The 15,937-nt window shown below is 56.4% G+C and overlaps 1 protein-coding gene and 1 long non-coding RNA gene across 5 annotated transcripts in view; both read left to right on the plus strand.

Moving 5' to 3' along the window:
• The first annotated feature begins 247 nt into the window (after positions 1-247).
• LRRC27 (leucine rich repeat containing 27) lies at positions 248-14,024 on the plus strand. 4 transcript variants are annotated; one of them, XM_077762899.1, is made up of 6 exons: positions 248-267; positions 1,113-1,382; positions 3,869-3,999; positions 7,762-7,820; positions 12,212-12,364; positions 12,949-14,024. In XM_077762899.1, exons 2-6 carry the CDS (start codon positions 1,176-1,178, stop codon positions 13,035-13,037), a joined length of 639 nt encoding a protein of 212 aa, XP_077619025.1. In that variant the 5' UTR covers positions 248-267; positions 1,113-1,175; the 3' UTR covers positions 13,038-14,024. The 4 variants fall into 4 exon arrangements, with proteins under 4 accessions (XP_077619025.1, XP_077619026.1, XP_077619024.1 ...); XM_077762900.1 differs by lacking the exon at positions 248-267 and adding an exon at positions 422-563; XM_077762898.1 differs by lacking the exon at positions 248-267 and having other exon boundaries at positions 911-1,382.
• Positions 14,025-14,841: 817 nt separating this feature from the next.
• Positions 14,842-15,937, plus strand: part of LOC144230610 (uncharacterized) — a 14,183-nt gene continuing 13,087 nt past the window's right edge. The window contains exon 1 of the long non-coding RNA XR_013334824.1: positions 14,842-15,082. This is a non-coding gene — a long non-coding RNA (uncharacterized LOC144230610). The remainder of the gene's footprint in view (positions 15,083-15,937) is intronic.

Raw genomic sequence — 15,937 nt, forward strand, 5'->3', positions numbered from 1 at the left:
CGGAAGGAGGGGCCCCTTCTGACCTGCTCTGCCATGTCTGGCTGCTCTGGGAAAGGCTGTGCACCCCAGGCCTGGAACTTGAGGACTAATGGGTCAGCGCAACCAGGCCTGGTACAGATGGGGAAACTGAGGCAGTCACAGTGGGGATGAGGGGCGGCCTCCGCCCCTCCAGGAGTTGGCTCTGCCCATTTTTAGGTCCTGTTGTTTCACTGGTTTTGAGACTTTTCCCCTCTCTGGAGGATTGTAGGAGGTTGAAGCAGCCTTCAGGTGGGTGATTCACCGGAAAGGGCGCACCAGGGAAGCCCCAGGGTGTCCTTGGGTCACACCTGTGCATTGCCCTCACTCATTCGTTGCTCAGCCTTTGGGCAGCTCGGTAACCAACCCAAGCCTCGTATTCCTCATCCCGAACCCAGGAAGGAAGCGTGTGCGCAGGGTATGCCAGCCCAGTGGAGTGTTAAGGAGTGATCACATATGAACTCATGAGCATTCCAATGTGGGTTATTCCTGCCGGATCAATTGTTAGAAATTACACGTGGAAGTGTGTTTCCCCAAAAGAGCTTCTGGTGAGCAGCAGTTCTTGAACTACTTTGGAAATATTGTTGAACAACTAAAATTGAAGATTCTTTTTTGACAGATTTCCCCCAGCACCTAACTGTGTGCTCCCCAGACCCAGCGCTGCTCCCTGAGCCCGGGGGGCGCATCCCTGGGCACGGGGAGCTCGTCCCCGGTGGGGGGAGAGAGCTCAGAACCTCAGCAGGAGCAATCAGCGCAGACTGAGGAGCGCTCTGCACTCACGTCTTACGGAAGGAATGTTACTGGTTTACAGACTGAAACCTGATGTTTTCATCTCTAAAATAGCCATTCTTACTTTTCATCATCGCGTTTTCCAGGAGTTAAAAGTTGAATCTTGGAACTCCGTGGTGCGAAGTGAGGCTTGACTTCTAGCTTTCTTCCTTCTTTCAAACTTGAGCGTCAGGTTTATGATACCATTTATTAAAAATGGTGGTTTTGTAAGCAAGTGAAACTGTTGCCGGCCCCCCACATAGCTGCCCCGTGGCACCTGGGCGAGTGTGTCAGGGCACCCAGCTGTGGCCATGTCTCCCTGTCTCCAGGTGACCACAGAGCACGCAGGATGAGCGGTGGTCCCCGGACGGGAGTCTCCTCCTGGCTGGCAGATGGACGGAAGCGGCTCCCACAAGCTGCGCCCTGCGGCGGCTGATCCAGAGCGCGGCTCCAGCCCCGTTAGCAGCATGCCTGCCGCCCCCTCCGGAGAGGCTCCCCAGGGCGCCCAGGGGCTCATCCTTTCCTCCTCATCGATCTTAGACTTGAGTCAAAGTGGTCTTCACCAGTTAGGAGAGATCTTTAGGATCCCCAACCTTAAAGTAAGTGGGACATTTCTCATTAGTGCGTCTGCCCAGTAGACACGAATGGCTTTTACTTGGAGCCTCACTTTAGGAGAGAGAGTCCAGAATGAGAGAGGAGGGTTGACTCGGGGTCTCACGTGCTGCTCAGCACAAAATGAGAAACTGAGGTACGGGAACGAGCCAATGCAAATACCTCGTGGAGTTGGGCTACAGTAGCCATCCTCCCTCCCTGCGGGCTCTTAAGCACCAAAAAGCCGATGGTAGATTCCACGGCCCATAACACTCTTACGTGAAACGCCCTGCCCACAAGCCCACGTGGTATTAAATCAGTTAACAACGGTTCTTGCGCGTGATTTGCTGACGTTACCCGCGGACTTTGCCCTGTGCCCAGTGTCTTCTCCAGGCCCTTGCCAGCTGGCAATCCAGGGAGTACTGCCTCCTGCCCCGTGATTTCTAGAGTAAGCTGCTGTCAGGGCACAGTTTTGACGTGAGCGGGGCTCCTGCTGCCTGGCACTCATGTAAATTCCTTAAATCTCACTCGTCTTCATCTGGAACATGAGAATGAGCCTGTTTTGTGGGTTATTACAAGAACTAAACCGCAGTGTCCACAGCACCGCACCCGCTGGACACTCTGCACTGGTGCGGTGTAGACTGACACTTTTGAGTGCTTTTACAAAGCTGCATGCATTGCTTTTAAGTGGCTGCTCGACTGACTAAACCCCTCTGTTGCATGTGACATGCCCTGTTTTGCTGCCAAGGCCGGCCCTGGTCTTGCATCCCTGAGCACCTGTCCCTTGGAGTGAATCCCTCGGTCGTCAGGGCTGCCGTCTGCCGCTCCCAGCGGGCGTCAGATCCCCGGCCCTGTCCTGAGACGGACATTACCTCTGTGCATAAAGGAAGAAGGAGGAGGTTCCAAACTGCTCTTCAGGCTTAATAAAGAAACATCATAACTGCTTAAGCCCTTTGGAAAACAGGGATGTGAATATAAATGTTATTGCCATGGCAACCAATCACTGAAGGAGGTGGCCGCTCAGCGCCGTGGCCTTCGAGGGGTTATGGGCACACGTGCTGGCGAAGTGGCGATCGCCGGGGTCACCGGGAGCACATCTGCTGCTTCCACAGACACGTGCGGTCCCAGAGCGGGAGGGCCTGTGTTCACAGGGTCTCAGCGGCCCGGGAGGGAGGGTGGGCTTCACGGCGCGGTCACCGGGCTGTCACTCGAGCCAGCCCCCCTCGCCCTGCCTTTCTGGGGAGGGTGTGTGGTTTTGGGACTGAGCACTGGAAGCAGCTCTCCGTGAGAGAGCCGGCCGGGGGGCTTGGAGCCCACGTTCAGGTGCACACACTTGTGCGAGTCCATGCCACCCCGGACACGGGGACCGCCAGCCTGTGTCCCCGTGGCCGCCTGTGGCCAAAAGAGTGGCTGCCCACGCCTTGCCTGGCAGCAGGCAGGCGCTTTCCTTGTGCCTGTAAAGCTCCTCCGTGACCCGTGGAGGGCCGTGGAGACAGGTTTGGGAGTGTGGCCAGTGTGGCCAGAGGGGGTGGCGGGTGCTCCCCAACACTCCCAGGTGCCCAGTGCGGCTCACTTAGCACACGCTGGCAGGTGGGTGCCTGAGCCATTTTGTGGGGGAGGACGCTGGAGCCCAGAGAGGTGTGGGAACTTGCTCAAAGTCACACAGCTTAATAAGGATTCAAATTCTAGATTTGAACTCAGGAAGTGTGGCTTCCAGGCCAGCGCTCTTAGCTTCGTGCTCCACTGCCTGGGCAGGGAGCTGTGATGGGTGAAGTCAGGTAAGCATGATGCGTAACAGCACCGTCAAGGGGGCTCTTCACCCACCCAGTCGTGCCGCGCCGTGACTAGAAGTGTACGTGCACGTTACGCACGCCGTCTTCCACCTTCCCTTCCTGCTCCTTCTGACGCCTCCTGGCGGCTTGACTGTGCGGGGCTGGCGCTCGTTGCTGCTGCCGAGGTGGGGCCTGGGGCCGTGTCTGAGCGGCTGCGTCAGAGACCAGGCCGCAGCGAGCAGCCCAGGGCCGTGTTCCCTTTTAATTATTTGCTTGGGACGAGTCCCTAACCAGACGCAGCTGTCACCACATGTCCATGGGGCAGAGAGACCCGCGGGGCAGTGGCCGTGGAGTCTGAGAAGCGCCGAGCGTGGGGCCCACAGAGGGGAAAAGGGGCTCAGAGCTCGGGGAGGAGGTTTGACGTAGACGGTGTTTGTAGAAAAAGCCCAGCGTGCACAGTGGCGCGGGTGGCATCGGCCGCGGGCGACTGTGTGGCGGGGCCGGGAGTCACCCTCCAGCCGGGAGGCGTGCGAGGGGTCCTGGCGCTCTTCTTCCGGACTCTTATCTGTGTTTAAACCGTGTAAGGATCAGTTAGTATGAGCTTCCTTCTATTTGGTATGTATGATTGCAAAAGCTAGCATCTGTTCTGGAAAAGCCGTAGATAAGTCATGTCTCGAAATGTGCTTAGTTGACAAACCCTTGTCTTTTCTTTTCCCTGGAAGCAATTGCATCTTCAAAGGAATGCCCTCTGCGAGATCCCCACAGACTTCTTTCAGTTACTGCCAAACCTGACTTGGCTGGACTTGCGCTGCAACAGGATTAGAGCCCTTCCTTCTGGGATTGGCGCTCACAAGTAAGTCACGCGCTTCCAGACTCTGAAGAGCCTCCTGGTTTTCGGATGCCTGGCTGCCTGCTCTTTCGCTGCTGAGCTCCTACTCCTGGTTCAGTTTTGATTTCAGCCAGAAGCATTCGATGCTATTTTTAAAGCCAGCTAGGAGACGCGGTGGCTGAGGGTACCGAATGCACGTAACCGTAGTCGTAATTTAGGGTATTTAATACCGCCGGGGGCTCGCTGCGAGCTCAGCCTGCTGTCCTGACCTTGGCGCCTCCGGCTCCCGCATCTTCCAGGTCCGTGTTTCCTACCCTTTTGAAAACCTTCTGGTAAACCTTATAGGCTCTCCTCTCATGCCAGCGCTTCCTGGGCGGAGGAGAGCACGTGCGTGGGCCCTGGGAGCGTGTGCCCGGCGGGCCCGAGGGACGGCAGGGCCCGGGGGGAGCGCAGGGGGCAGGCGTGGCATGGACGCGTGAAAGAGGCCGCCCCGCTCACGGGCCCGGGCTGCAGTGCGGGGTTCCATTTTGAAGGGGCTTGGGAATCACAGCAGCTTTGAGTGGAGGGGGTGCGACGTGGCTTGGCCTCGAGGTCACTCGGTGAGGGGGGCGAGGGTGGTCAGGGGAGGCCAGTTAGGAGGCCGTGCAGCCGCCCACCGGAGGCGGCCTGGGCCAGGCTGAGAAGGTAGAGCGGCGGGTGGACTTGAGGGCAGGCGGGGTTCCGGTTGGTACGAGGTGTGGCCGGAAGAGAGGTGTCCCGGGGCGACCCCGGTTCTGATGTGAGTGACCATGTGCGCAGACGGCCGCGGTGGCCCCTCGCGGCAGCAGAGCGGAGGCTGTAAAGGCCCTTCACTCGCCCAGAGTGGCTCACTGTCTACAGAAGTATTTGGTAAGAAGTGAATGTTTCTCACACGTAACAGTACGAGAACATCTCTGTGAATCATCCGTGCCTTTTCAGGCTCTGCAAGGAAGCCCCCCACCTCCGATGACGAGGCGGGGGCGTCAGAGCCGGGAGCCGGCTTCCTGGAGTTCCGGGGTTGTCCGGCCTGGGAGTCGTGCTGGCTGCAGCCAGGGCCGAGTGACAGGTGGCTGAGGGCCGCGCCCGCCCTGTCCCTTCCAGCTCCACGACCTCGTGAGTCTTCTGAGCTGGTGGTTTGGGGCAGGTTGGGAAGGAAGACTTTGTTCTTTCCAGGGTGCCTCATCTTTTGTGTAGAGGGTAATTTAGTGCTTTCTGTCCCTAAATTGTGGCATTAGCACAGTTGAGGAGAGGGTTTGCTCCTGAGAGTGTAAGCAAATGAAAGCCTCCTCCCAAAGCACTGCTCTTTCTTCTAAAATAAGCACACAGTTCTTTGATTTTGCCAGTCAAAGCCAGCTGCTTAATATTGTTTAAGATATAATTTTGAATGTGATTTATAGCCCATTATATCATTAAAATTAGATCAGCTTGCCAAAGAGCTGTAACATATTAATCAGAAATGGTAAGTAATTATGGGCTTATTAAAAACCTTAAACTTTCCAAAAAGCCTAATTAAAGCAATGCCAGTATTAATGATCCCCCCTCCCCCACTGTCTTGGCTGTGTAAGTGTGCGAGCAGAGGGAGAGAAATTTGTGCAGCAGGGTACACACCTCCTCGGGCAAGCCTCTGTGATGCGCGCGTTCAGTGGAAGGTCTGAGGAATCGCCCGTGGACGACTGACAGATCGCAGGGGTCAACATTTGTGAATCTGTTATTTAACGTGAACATGAGACTGTTCAAACCTGTCGTTGCATGAGGTGGGGACGTCCCCCGTACGCTTCCGTGGGGAGTGGTTGGTTCCCACGGTCCGCGCCCCTGTGAGCAGGCAGGTGGCGGGGACGCAGGGACGGGGCCCGGTGCTGGGGGTGTCCGGGGCCCTGGCCGCCTGCTGCCCGGCCTGCGGGGTCTGTCTGTTGTGTGGAGAGAAGGCACCGCCCCATTCTTGGGCCGTTTTTGTGCCACATGACTGAAAGGGGCTAAACCAGAACACTGTGGTTGACGTGATAGCACTGACGTGACTCGCTCTGTGTACGTCGAGAAAATTTAATGTATAAAGTCAGTCCCTTTCAGACTCCACGTGATAAGGAAAACCGAGAGAGTGCACAGAAAGCAAATTGTCTAACCCTCGAGGGACCTGGTTTTCCCTTGGGGTTGCCGGGCGGGAACTTACACTTTGTTGACCTGGAGGGAAGAGCTCCCACTCGTGTGTCTGTGATGTTGTCTTTCCACTTTCAAATCCTGGGGACCCTGGCCGCAGTTGTCATGTTGGATTTTGATGTTTTCACCCTTCAGGGGGGATGGGGCTTGAGATGGCCTCCCTCCACCCACTGCAGGGATTCGCTTATGGGACTTGTGGGTGCGCTCGGCCGCTCACCTCCACTCTGGGTGGGGGGCTGAAGGCATGGGACATGGGGTGGCCTGCCCTCCAGCCCCACGGTCACCGGCCGCTTTCCTGCGTCGCTGGGGGCCCGAGATAGAGGAGAAGGCGGGTGGGGGCTTTCCTTCAGGGGTTCATGAGGCCATCCCCATCGGGGCAGGCGGCCGTCCCACAGGGTCAGCAGCCGCGTGCCCAGGACGCTGGCCGGCCCTGTGCAGCAGGGAGGGAGTGGAGATTCAACAGAGCAGCAGATTTGGCCCCTCTCCACAGATGTCTCGGCGAAGCCCTGGTGACCAGGATCCAGGGGGCGCGGCCCTGCCCTCTCCCTGGACGCCCAGCCCCCAGCCTGGAGCCGTGAGCCAGGTCATGTGTGGTCTTCTTATGCCAGATCTCAGCTCATAGTCCCTACAAAGTAAAAGAGGAAAAGAAATGGATCCCCAGTGTATGATTAGCCTTCAGAATTACATGTGAGGGGCGCCCGAGTCAGTCAGTTGAGCATCCGACTCATGATTTCAGCTCAGGTCATGATCTCACAGTTGGTGGGTTCAAGCCCTACATCGGGCTCTGCGCTGATGGCGAGGAGCCTGTTTGGAATTCCCCCTCTCCCTCCCTCTCTCTCTCTCTCAAAATAAATAAACCTTAAAAAAAAAAAAAGAATGACATGTGGAAAACAGAAGAAGCATAGTATGATAAAAGGGGAAAGGTAGAATTTAATGTGAAATACTCCTCTTTCCATATCATTCAAATTAGTAACTGTTTAGTGGGCTCCTTGTATCATGTCTCCTGATGGTTCAGTTCGTGAGAGGTTTCGCAGGGGCTGTTACAGGTGTTGCGTGGAGGAAGGGGTCCGGGGTCCCGTGCACGGAGAAACGCCCCTGACGCCGAGTTTCCGTGTCCGAGACCCCAGCTGAGCGGGGTGCCGTGCGGCGGGCTCCTGGCGCCTTGACCGGGGAAAACTTGCTGGCAGAGCCCCTCAGGGTGTGAGTCTGCCTCAGGGGACCTGGGGGTGTGGCCAGGACACTGGGGAGTCGATCCCCCTGGGGACCGTAGTGCCCGTCGCTCCCGTGGCTGTCACAGCTCAGGGAGGGTACTTCTGATGACACTCGTGGGTAGAGACCAGAGGCTGCCGGACACCCCGAGGGACGGGTGCCCCAACGGAGAGTCCCCTGGCCTCAGATGTCAGTCCACTGACGTGGGAGCCTGGCGGATGCTGAGACTGGGGGCCACCTTAGCCAACGTCCGTGGTCTGCACATGGGCCACGCCGTCAGTGTGTGGGCCCACGCGGAAGCCATCTCTTTGGAGAGAAGGGAGAGGAGAAGACTTGACAGTATTTTAGGGACGGTCATTTGATTTTCTGCTTTTTAAATGATACATTTTTTGTTTTATTTTAAAGGCATTTGAAAACTTTGCTTTTAGAAAGAAATCCCATCAAAACGTTACCTGTGGAGCTGGGTAAGTATTCAAACAATACAATAAAAGCTGGTTTTAAAATACTGCCTTTTTAAGTTAGTGGAACCTGTAATGGAAACATCAGGCAGGTCGCAGGGGGCGAGCCAGCTGCTGTTTACAATCGCTTCTACTTCTGTCCCCCCCACCCCCCCGGGCCGGACACTGCAGCTCGCTGGCCGCTAATGCTGTCACACACATTCTCGTAGGAAGCAGGCCACGTAAACACGGGGAAGGAGGGAGAAAGATGCCACGCTTGGTAGGCAGCACGCAGCTCGGGGGTGCGGTCCCCACCACATCTGTCCCTCACTCCCCGGGCTCTGCGGGTCTGGCCTCGCCCTCCCCTCGCTTCCTGGAGGGTTCATGGCTGCTGCTGGCTGCTCCCAAACAATGTCTCAAGGGCCTCCCTTTTTAAGAAAAAAAGTATTTTGTATTTGCTTAATACGCAGCACTCCTGGTAAAAGTCTCTTCACTCTTTCCTGAAGATGCAGCTTTCCATGTGGTATCGTTTTTTTTCAGCCTTTAGGTTTCTTAAAATCAGCCTTGACAGACTTTTAATTGTTATGTTTCTGAAAATGTCTCTATTTTGCCTTAATTCTTTTTTTATATAAAAAATGTTTTAATTGTATTTATTTAATTTGAGAGGGAGAGTGGGGAAGGGGCACACAGAGGGAAAGAGAAAGAATCCCAAGCAGGCTCCGTGCCACATGGGGCTTGAACCCACAAACTGCGAGATCATGACCTGAGCCAAAATCAAGAGTCAGATGCTTAATAGACTGAGCTACCCAGGTGCCCCTTGCCTTAATTCTTTTTTTTTTTTTTTAATATTTTTATTTCTAGGAGAGAGAGAGAAAGAGACAGCGTGAGCAGGGGAGGGTGAGAGAGAGAGGGAGTCACAGACTCTGAAATACCTTGTCTTAATTCTTAAAGGATATTGATTAGAAATACGGGTTGAGAGGTATCAGGTGGCTCAGTCAGTTAAACATCTGACTTCGGCTCAGGTCATGATCTCACGGTTTGTGGGTTTGAGCCCCGCGTCGGGCTCTGTGCTGACAGCTCGGAGCCTGGAGCTGCTTCAGATCCTGTGTCTCCCTCTCTCTCTGACCCTGCCCCGCTTACTCTCTGTCTCTCAAAAAAAAAAAAAAGTTTTTTTTAAAAAAAGAAATATGGGTTGAATTTGTTTCATCCGGGACTTTAAAGAAGTCCCACTGGCCTCAGGCCTCTGAGGTCACTCATTCTTTGTCCTCCTCTATGAACTGTGTTGATTGGCTTTGGTACTTTCAAGATTTCTCTGTATCTTTGCTTTTCAACACTGTGACTCTGGGGTCCTTAGCTGTGGTTTTCTTTATGCTTATCCTACTTGGAGTTTGTTGAATTTATTCAATTTTGAAATTGACATCTTTTTACCAAATTTGAAAATGATTTTGGTCATTAATTCTTCAAATATTTTTCTGTTCTGGTTTTATTTATTTTTCTGACCTTTTGTTATTGTCCTACAGATTGCTGACCTTCTGTATATTTTAAAAAGTCATTTTTCTGCTTTTCAGAGAAGATAGGTAAATATCTTCAAGTTCATGAATCTTTTTCTGTCATCTCCAATTGGCTGTGAAAATTGTCTAGTAATTTTTTTCAGATACTGTATTTTCAGTCCTTGGATTTTCATATTTTAAAAAATAGCTTCTATTTTTCTGCTGAGAATTATTTTTTCATTTAGTATAAACAAAGTTTTCCTTTAATAATTCTTTGAATTGTATCTTGGACGTCGTGATAGAGACGCTGTAGAGATTCTGGGTTCTGTTATCTTCCTCTGTAGAGCAGTGGTTTTTTAGAAATAGGTAGTTGAGTCAGGAGGACTAAGACCCCACACGCGGTCTCTCCAGCGTCGGGCAGCAGGTGCGGCCATGCCGGGCGCGGGAAGCTGAAGCCCGTGCCAGGGGGTTGCACGCGGGGCGTCTGCACAGAGATGTCGGGCCCCTCGGTGGTCATCTGTCCGCCGTGCACCGCTTCACTCTCTGGCTGCTGCGGCGGCTCCGCGGCCTGTCCTCTGGCGCTGGGAGTCATTACGGCCACACGGGTTTCCGTCTGGTACAGCCGCCCTGCGTGGGGCCCTCCAGGGCCTCCCGTGAGGCAGACGGCCATACACACGGTACACACGTTGTGTCTTTCTCTTCTGGAAGCTGTCATTCCCCCGCTAGCTTCTGCCTGCTTTTCCTTTCTGGCTTGCCCACGGGCGGTTTGTGTTCTCCCGGGTTCTGCACACTGGTTTTCTGCAGGGCGTTAATCTGATCGGAGCTGCACCAACAGTGCGGGAAGCGGTTTTCACTGTGTTGCACGTGGCCTTATTTAGTGGCCCTCTGAACGCCATGCTGCTCGCCCGCGGCCGACGACCGTCGGCTGAAGTCAGACTTCCACCACGTTTGGCCCCACTGCCTCCTCTGTTTCGTGTTGTTTTCATAGATTTCCCTTTACGTCTTATTACACATGCCACAGGCCCATCTGAAACTGTCAGTATTTACTTGTATTTTCTTACATGTTTAACTTCGTTTCTCAAAGTTCCTGCTTTCACCCGGGATGACTGTCTTGGCACGAAGATCTCCCTTAAGTAGTATCATCTCTTTTGGTAATGAATCCGTCAAGTTTGGTTTCCTAAAAAGTCATCTTTACTTTTCCCATCATTTTTGGAGGCTATTGGCTGAGTAGAGAACCTAGGTTTCAGAGACGTGTTCGCTACTTTTAAAATGTCTTTATTGTCTTCTGGCTTCTAACTTGTGCTGAAAAGCCAGCTATCAGTCTTGCTGTTTTTCCTTTAAAACCGACGGATCTTTTTTTGTCTGGCTGCGGAAACTCCTCTCTTTGTGTTTAACTCTCAGCAGTTTACCTGCGGTGTGCCTGGGTGCAGCGCTCTTTGCCTCCACTTTATTTGGGGTTCACGGAGCTTCTGGAACCCTTAGTGAGGTCTGTAATCACAGCTGGAAAACCCCTGGCTGGTGACATTGTTTCTGCAGCCTGGCTTCCTGCTCATTCTTTCTGCTCGGCTCCTGGGCCTGCCCTTAGCCTTGGGTGGGGTTGGGATTTCCTCTCTGTCCCACGGGCCTTGAATACGCCCTTCTTTTCCTGTCCCCGAAGGTCCCCCGTCCTATTGCTTTGTGTCCAAGCCCTGTTACCCTGTGTTCACTTGCCTTGCAGCCCACAGGCTCTGTCCTCTGCCGTGGCACCCCTCATTCCATCCGGGGCGTCAGCTGGGCTTAGACTGTGCGTGTGACGGGGGCGTGGGCTCACTGACCGCTGCGGGGACACCTTCCTCTCGTTCCTGTTCTCGCAGGGCCGTCTGCGCGGCTGCAGGCGCTGGATCCGCAGGTGTCTGCCGTCCGCCCCGAGCGTGTTGCTCACTGGACTCTGGCCCCCACTGTGTGGTCAGACGTTGCTCCCGGGCCCGTGTGTGTGATGACTCGTTGCTCTTGTGTGCTTTCCAAGGTCGGTTTTCTGTGTCTTCTGGTGGTTTTGATGTTTCCAGGCACTACTGCCGTTGAGCGATGCCTATGTGGGTGGTTGAACTTCCGGATGCCACAGCGACGTCTGTCAGCAAACTGGAGGCACGTGTGCTCTGGTTTCCTCAGAGAGCGTTCCACGCCCCACTCGGGTCCTCCGTGGCTCTCGTTCCGCGCGTGCACACCGGTGTCCGTGAGGCTGTCCGTGCGCCTCCACAGTTCTCCCGGGCTCCTCGTGTTTCTCTCCAGTCGCCAAGCTCAGTGTGTCTTCTGCCATCTCGTGTTTGCTGTTGGGTCCTCTAGGCGACTTCCACCCGGTCCCCGGAGGACTTTCCACCCCGGTCCCCGGAGGACTTTCCACCCTGGTGTTTGCAATTTCTACTCCAGAACTACTATGCGGTTCTTTCTTATAATTTCTGGTTTTGTTGACATTCCATCCTTGTGAGTCATTTTACCACATTTTTCTGTAATTATTTAATATGGGTTCCTTCATTTCTTTGAACGTATCTGTGACTGCTTTGAAGTTTTTGTCCGCTAATCCAACACCCGAGCCCACTTGGCGACGATTTCTAGTGACGGCTTGTTTCCTGGGGACGGACCCCGTCGTCCTCGTACGGGTTTTGTTGTTGCAAATAGGCGATTCAGACGATGCAGCAACTTTGTGTTCTGATTTTTGCCTGAGGGCTGCTATTGTTGCTTCTGTTCATTTTATGTGATTTATTTCCTTTTGTAACGAGCCGGGTCTTCATCTGTGCAATCTGCCTCCACTACGGTTTTTATTACAGCAAACCTCAGATGTCCGTTGTATCATTTTACCCCAAATTCTCAGTAGGATTTTTATTGCACAGACAGTATTCTCTCCTCCTCGTTTCATTCCGTGGAATGAAAGTTTGGTTTCCTCCCCTGCAGGGCACGTGACCACACTGAGAGCCCTGAACCTGAGACACTGCCCCCTGGAGTTCCCCGCGCGCCCCGTCGTGCAGAAGGGCCTGGGCGCCATCCTGGCCTTCCTGCAGGCCTGCGCCGCGCAGCAGCCCCCCCGCCGAGGGTCGGCTTCTCCAGGTTGATGGGACCATCCCTGCGCCAAACTGCATTAGAACCGAAGTTAGTGCTTGTTAAAACCGGCACCTGGGGAGCCTGTCTTCCCCTCAGTGGTGTCCCAGCGAGCACGCGGAGCCTCACGTGGCCTCCGCTGGACTCGCGCTGCCGTCGGGTCCGGGCCGACCTGTCAGAGCCGTGTCTCTCCTTGGCTCTGTGTTCGCGGGTCTGCACCCTCCGCGCCCCTCGCAGAGCCCGTCTAGGGTGGGATCCGGAAGGAGCTCGCCGGGTAAGTGGAGTGAAACCCCTCACCAGCAAACCCGGTGGTCACCTGCTTCAGGAGACGTCGGCCCGTCCGACAGCTGTTTCATGACGGGAACAATGAAGGGCCCTCACTCGTAGGCAGGGAGCCGGGGCCTCGCCACTTTTTTGGTGTGTGCTCGCTAAACATCTGACCCCGCGTTTTCAACGTGCGGAGCAGCCAGCAGGGTGTCCACACGGGCTCACGAGATAACCTACCCGCGAGGGGGCGCTGGGGCTCCCCTCAGACAACGTGGAGTTGTAACTAATGCTCACCAGAAAAGTGAGCGCCTGAAAATGTCCTTCAGAACGTCTGCTCCTTCACTACTTACGTCGTAGCTCCGAGGTGAAGATGCAGAGACTTGAAGCAGCCGTGGTACTTACAGGTGTGACATGACCCAGGTGTGTGGGTTACTGAGTCCACCTTGGCGAGCGGCGAACGTACGGAACGGCCAGCTGATGTGCTTCCATCATCTTTATCCCAAATCCAGACAAAGGGCCCGGAGTGTGTAACCGTAAACGCTGATTGTATTTGCAAAGTATCTTAGTTTATTTCCCCCAGAAGCAGCTCCTGGGTCAGGATTCAAGGGCCAGTCGTTGATTTGGGAGGTGATCCTGGTGGCAGTGTGGAGGCGGAGGCGGGGAGATGCGGAATGGGGGGCAGCAGAGGCGGGGAGCCCCCACTGGGCCTCAGCGGCCACAGGCAGCCCGTCAGGTGCCGCCCGCGCCACGTGCAACCCGGCTCACCAGGGCCTCCGCGTGCGTGTTGACATTTGTGTGGGGTCCCTGCTGGACCCGGCCCGGGGGTGACTGCACAGCAGAGCGGGGGTAGAGCACGCGGGCTCCCGCACCAGCAGTGCTCAGGTAAACGGAGGGCTTCTCCCAGGGGTGGGCACCCAGTCCCCAGCCCAGCGGGAGGGCCCTCATGGGCCGGAAGAAACGCCCAGGCGCAGACGTGCAGGTGCTGGTAGGAGGCGAGGCCGGGTCTGGGATGGCGGGGGCCCAGGGCACGAGGTGGGCACCCCCAGCTCCGTGCCGTCTGCCTGTCTGCTGCCCACCTGACTGCGAATCATGAAGGTCCTCATCTCCTCAGAACTATACCGGCTTCATCTCTTTCTTACGCCCCAGAGTCCAGTGCCGTTTCTCAGGATGCCGAGATACAAAGTCCCTGTATTTCACGTTAGAACCTAAAGCCAAAAAGTAGTCTCTGTCAGCACGACCTGTGACCCCACTCTGCCTTGGGGGGGGGCTGCTCGTCCAGAACAGATCTGTCCACCAGGGGACAGTGGAGCCTAATCCTGAAGGCAAGAATATTCCCGGCAATGGGGCGCCTGGGTGGCTTAGTCGGCTGGGCGTCCGACTTTCGCTTGGGTCATGATCTCGCGGTTCGTGGGTTCGAGCCCCGCGTCGGGCTCTGTGCTGACTGCCAGCTCAGAGCCTGGAGCCTGTTTCAGTCTGTGACTCCCTCTCTCTCTGACCCTCCCCNACAAACAGCGGGCACACGGGCCGACAGTTAATTAGAAATAAAGATATTAAAAGGCCTGGGGTGGGGGACACAGAAAAGTGTGCCTTCTCTGCATAAACTGACAGAAGAGGGGAAGGGCCGCGGGGCGGAGGCAGCTGGTCATGGGGTCCTNCATTTCTAACGGTAGCGTCTGTGCCTGGACGGCGTTTGTTCCGCGGCTGCTAGAGCGCGGGCCCCAGGAGCCACATAGGCCCTGCGTGTGCGTGTGTGTGCACACATACGTAGGGAGAGACAAAGAGGATTCTTACTGGTGAATATAGATCGTACCCTCACACGAGGGGCTGGGGCCATTCCAGGGGCACAGAGATGGGCCCCCGGGGGTGCACAGAATCCTAGCGGCCACCGTGGTCTGTGGCGCTGCCCGCGGACGGCAGGGACGCATGTCCAGTGCGTCTGCAGCATGTGGCCCAGCTCCGTGGGGGGTCTGTGAGGAAAAGCCCGTCCGAAAGGCTGGAAGCGGGTGGAAGCTTCCTTGGGGAAGGTGTTCAGGGCCGCCATGCTGTTCCTCCCCCTGTTCTCAGGGTTGAAAACGAGGGGAAAAATCTGCAGTGTGGTTGGCCGAGTCCACCCCGGGACCCCGAGGGTCTGGGGGCCCGCAGCGGGGGCCCGGCCGCAGCCAGCACAGCACTGGGCTGAGGGGCCCGTGCCCCCCCGCCCCCCCGCCCNTTCCCAGCCGCCTGGAGCCCTCGGAGGCAGGCGCCCGTGGGCGTTCGCCGTCGGCCCTGCTCGCACATGGCATGTGTCTGTTCCAGTGCGCGCCGTCCGCGGGGCAGCGTTCGCCGTGGGCTCCGTGACGGTGGAGGGAGGATGCCCCCCCCCAGCAGCGTCCTGCCCGCCCTGCCGGTGCCGGGGGCGGGGCTGCCCGCCAGGAGAGCCGCGGAGCAGAGGGCCTTGGCCCCGACGGGACAGCGCAGCAGGTGAGTGGCCTGGGGCTGGGCCTGCCTCTCTCCCGGGGACGGCTCTGGTCTTGGCTCATTTGGAGGCTCCAAGTGCCCTGCGTCTGTGTGGGCACGGGCCTCGGGGGTCATTGCTCCGTGTCGGCCCCCCTCCCCCACCTGCCTTCTCATCTTTTTCTCGGATTCATTATTCTTTCTTAGCCCCTCCCTCCCCTCCTCCCAGTCACCTGGCTCACAGGGCTTTTCTAAGGCACTAAAGACTTGCTCACCCGAGCCTGGGGAGCTCAGTCAGTTGAGTGTCGACTCTTGGTGTCGGCCCAGGTCAGTATCCAGGGTCGTGGGATTGAGCCCCCCACTGGGCTCTGCGCTGAGCCTGGAGTCTGCTCGGGATCCCCTCCCCCTCTGCCCTTACCCCACTCACACACGTGTGCACGCGCTCTCTCTCTAAAGAATAAAAATTAAAATAAAACACATGCGCGCTCGCCGACGCAGCTCACTCTTGCCCGACTGGGGCCTGTCCTCACCGGCTCCTCTGCCCTCCGGCTCCGCCGACCGCCCGTCTCCACCGTGCTCCGGGCCCCGGGAGGCCGTCTAGCACCGACCGCATCCACAGAACCCCAGCGCCCCTCACCTCCTGCCTGGCTTTGGCCAGTGGGGGGCCCCCGCAGGAGGCCAGAGAGGAGGAGGAGATGGGGGACAGGGTCCGTCCCCCGGGGCCCCCCCAAGTGAGTGCCGCCCGGGTCCTGGCAGCCGCTCCGTCGCTCCTCCCCGGGGCTCCTGCCCCGTCCCTGGGGCCGCCTACCTCTCCCCGTGTGAGTAAACCCTCCTCCATCCGGAAACCCCGCCGAGTGAGCGTAGTTTCTCTCGGGTCTCACG

This window comes from Crocuta crocuta, unplaced genomic scaffold, assembly GCF_008692635.1.
Source record: "Crocuta crocuta isolate KB4526 unplaced genomic scaffold, BGI_CrCroc_1.0 scaffold466, whole genome shotgun sequence".
In the NCBI taxonomy this organism is placed as follows: domain Eukaryota; kingdom Metazoa; phylum Chordata; class Mammalia; order Carnivora; family Hyaenidae; genus Crocuta; species Crocuta crocuta.

What these genes read in the sequence shown, in the direction of transcription:
- LRRC27 (XM_077762899.1), top strand. Translation starts at nt 1,176, where the DNA reads ATGGACGGAAGCGGCTCCCACAAGCTGCGCCCTGCGGCGGCTGATCCA. An exon ending in TCTGGGATTGGCGCTCACAA is followed by an intron (nt 4,000 to 7,761) that starts GTAAGTCACGCG and finishes TTTATTTTAAAG; the next exon opens with GCATTTGAAAACTTTGCTTT. An exon ending in AACGTTACCTGTGGAGCTGG is followed by an intron (nt 7,821 to 12,211) that starts GTAAGTATTCAA and finishes CCTCCCCTGCAG; the next exon opens with GGCACGTGACCACACTGAGA.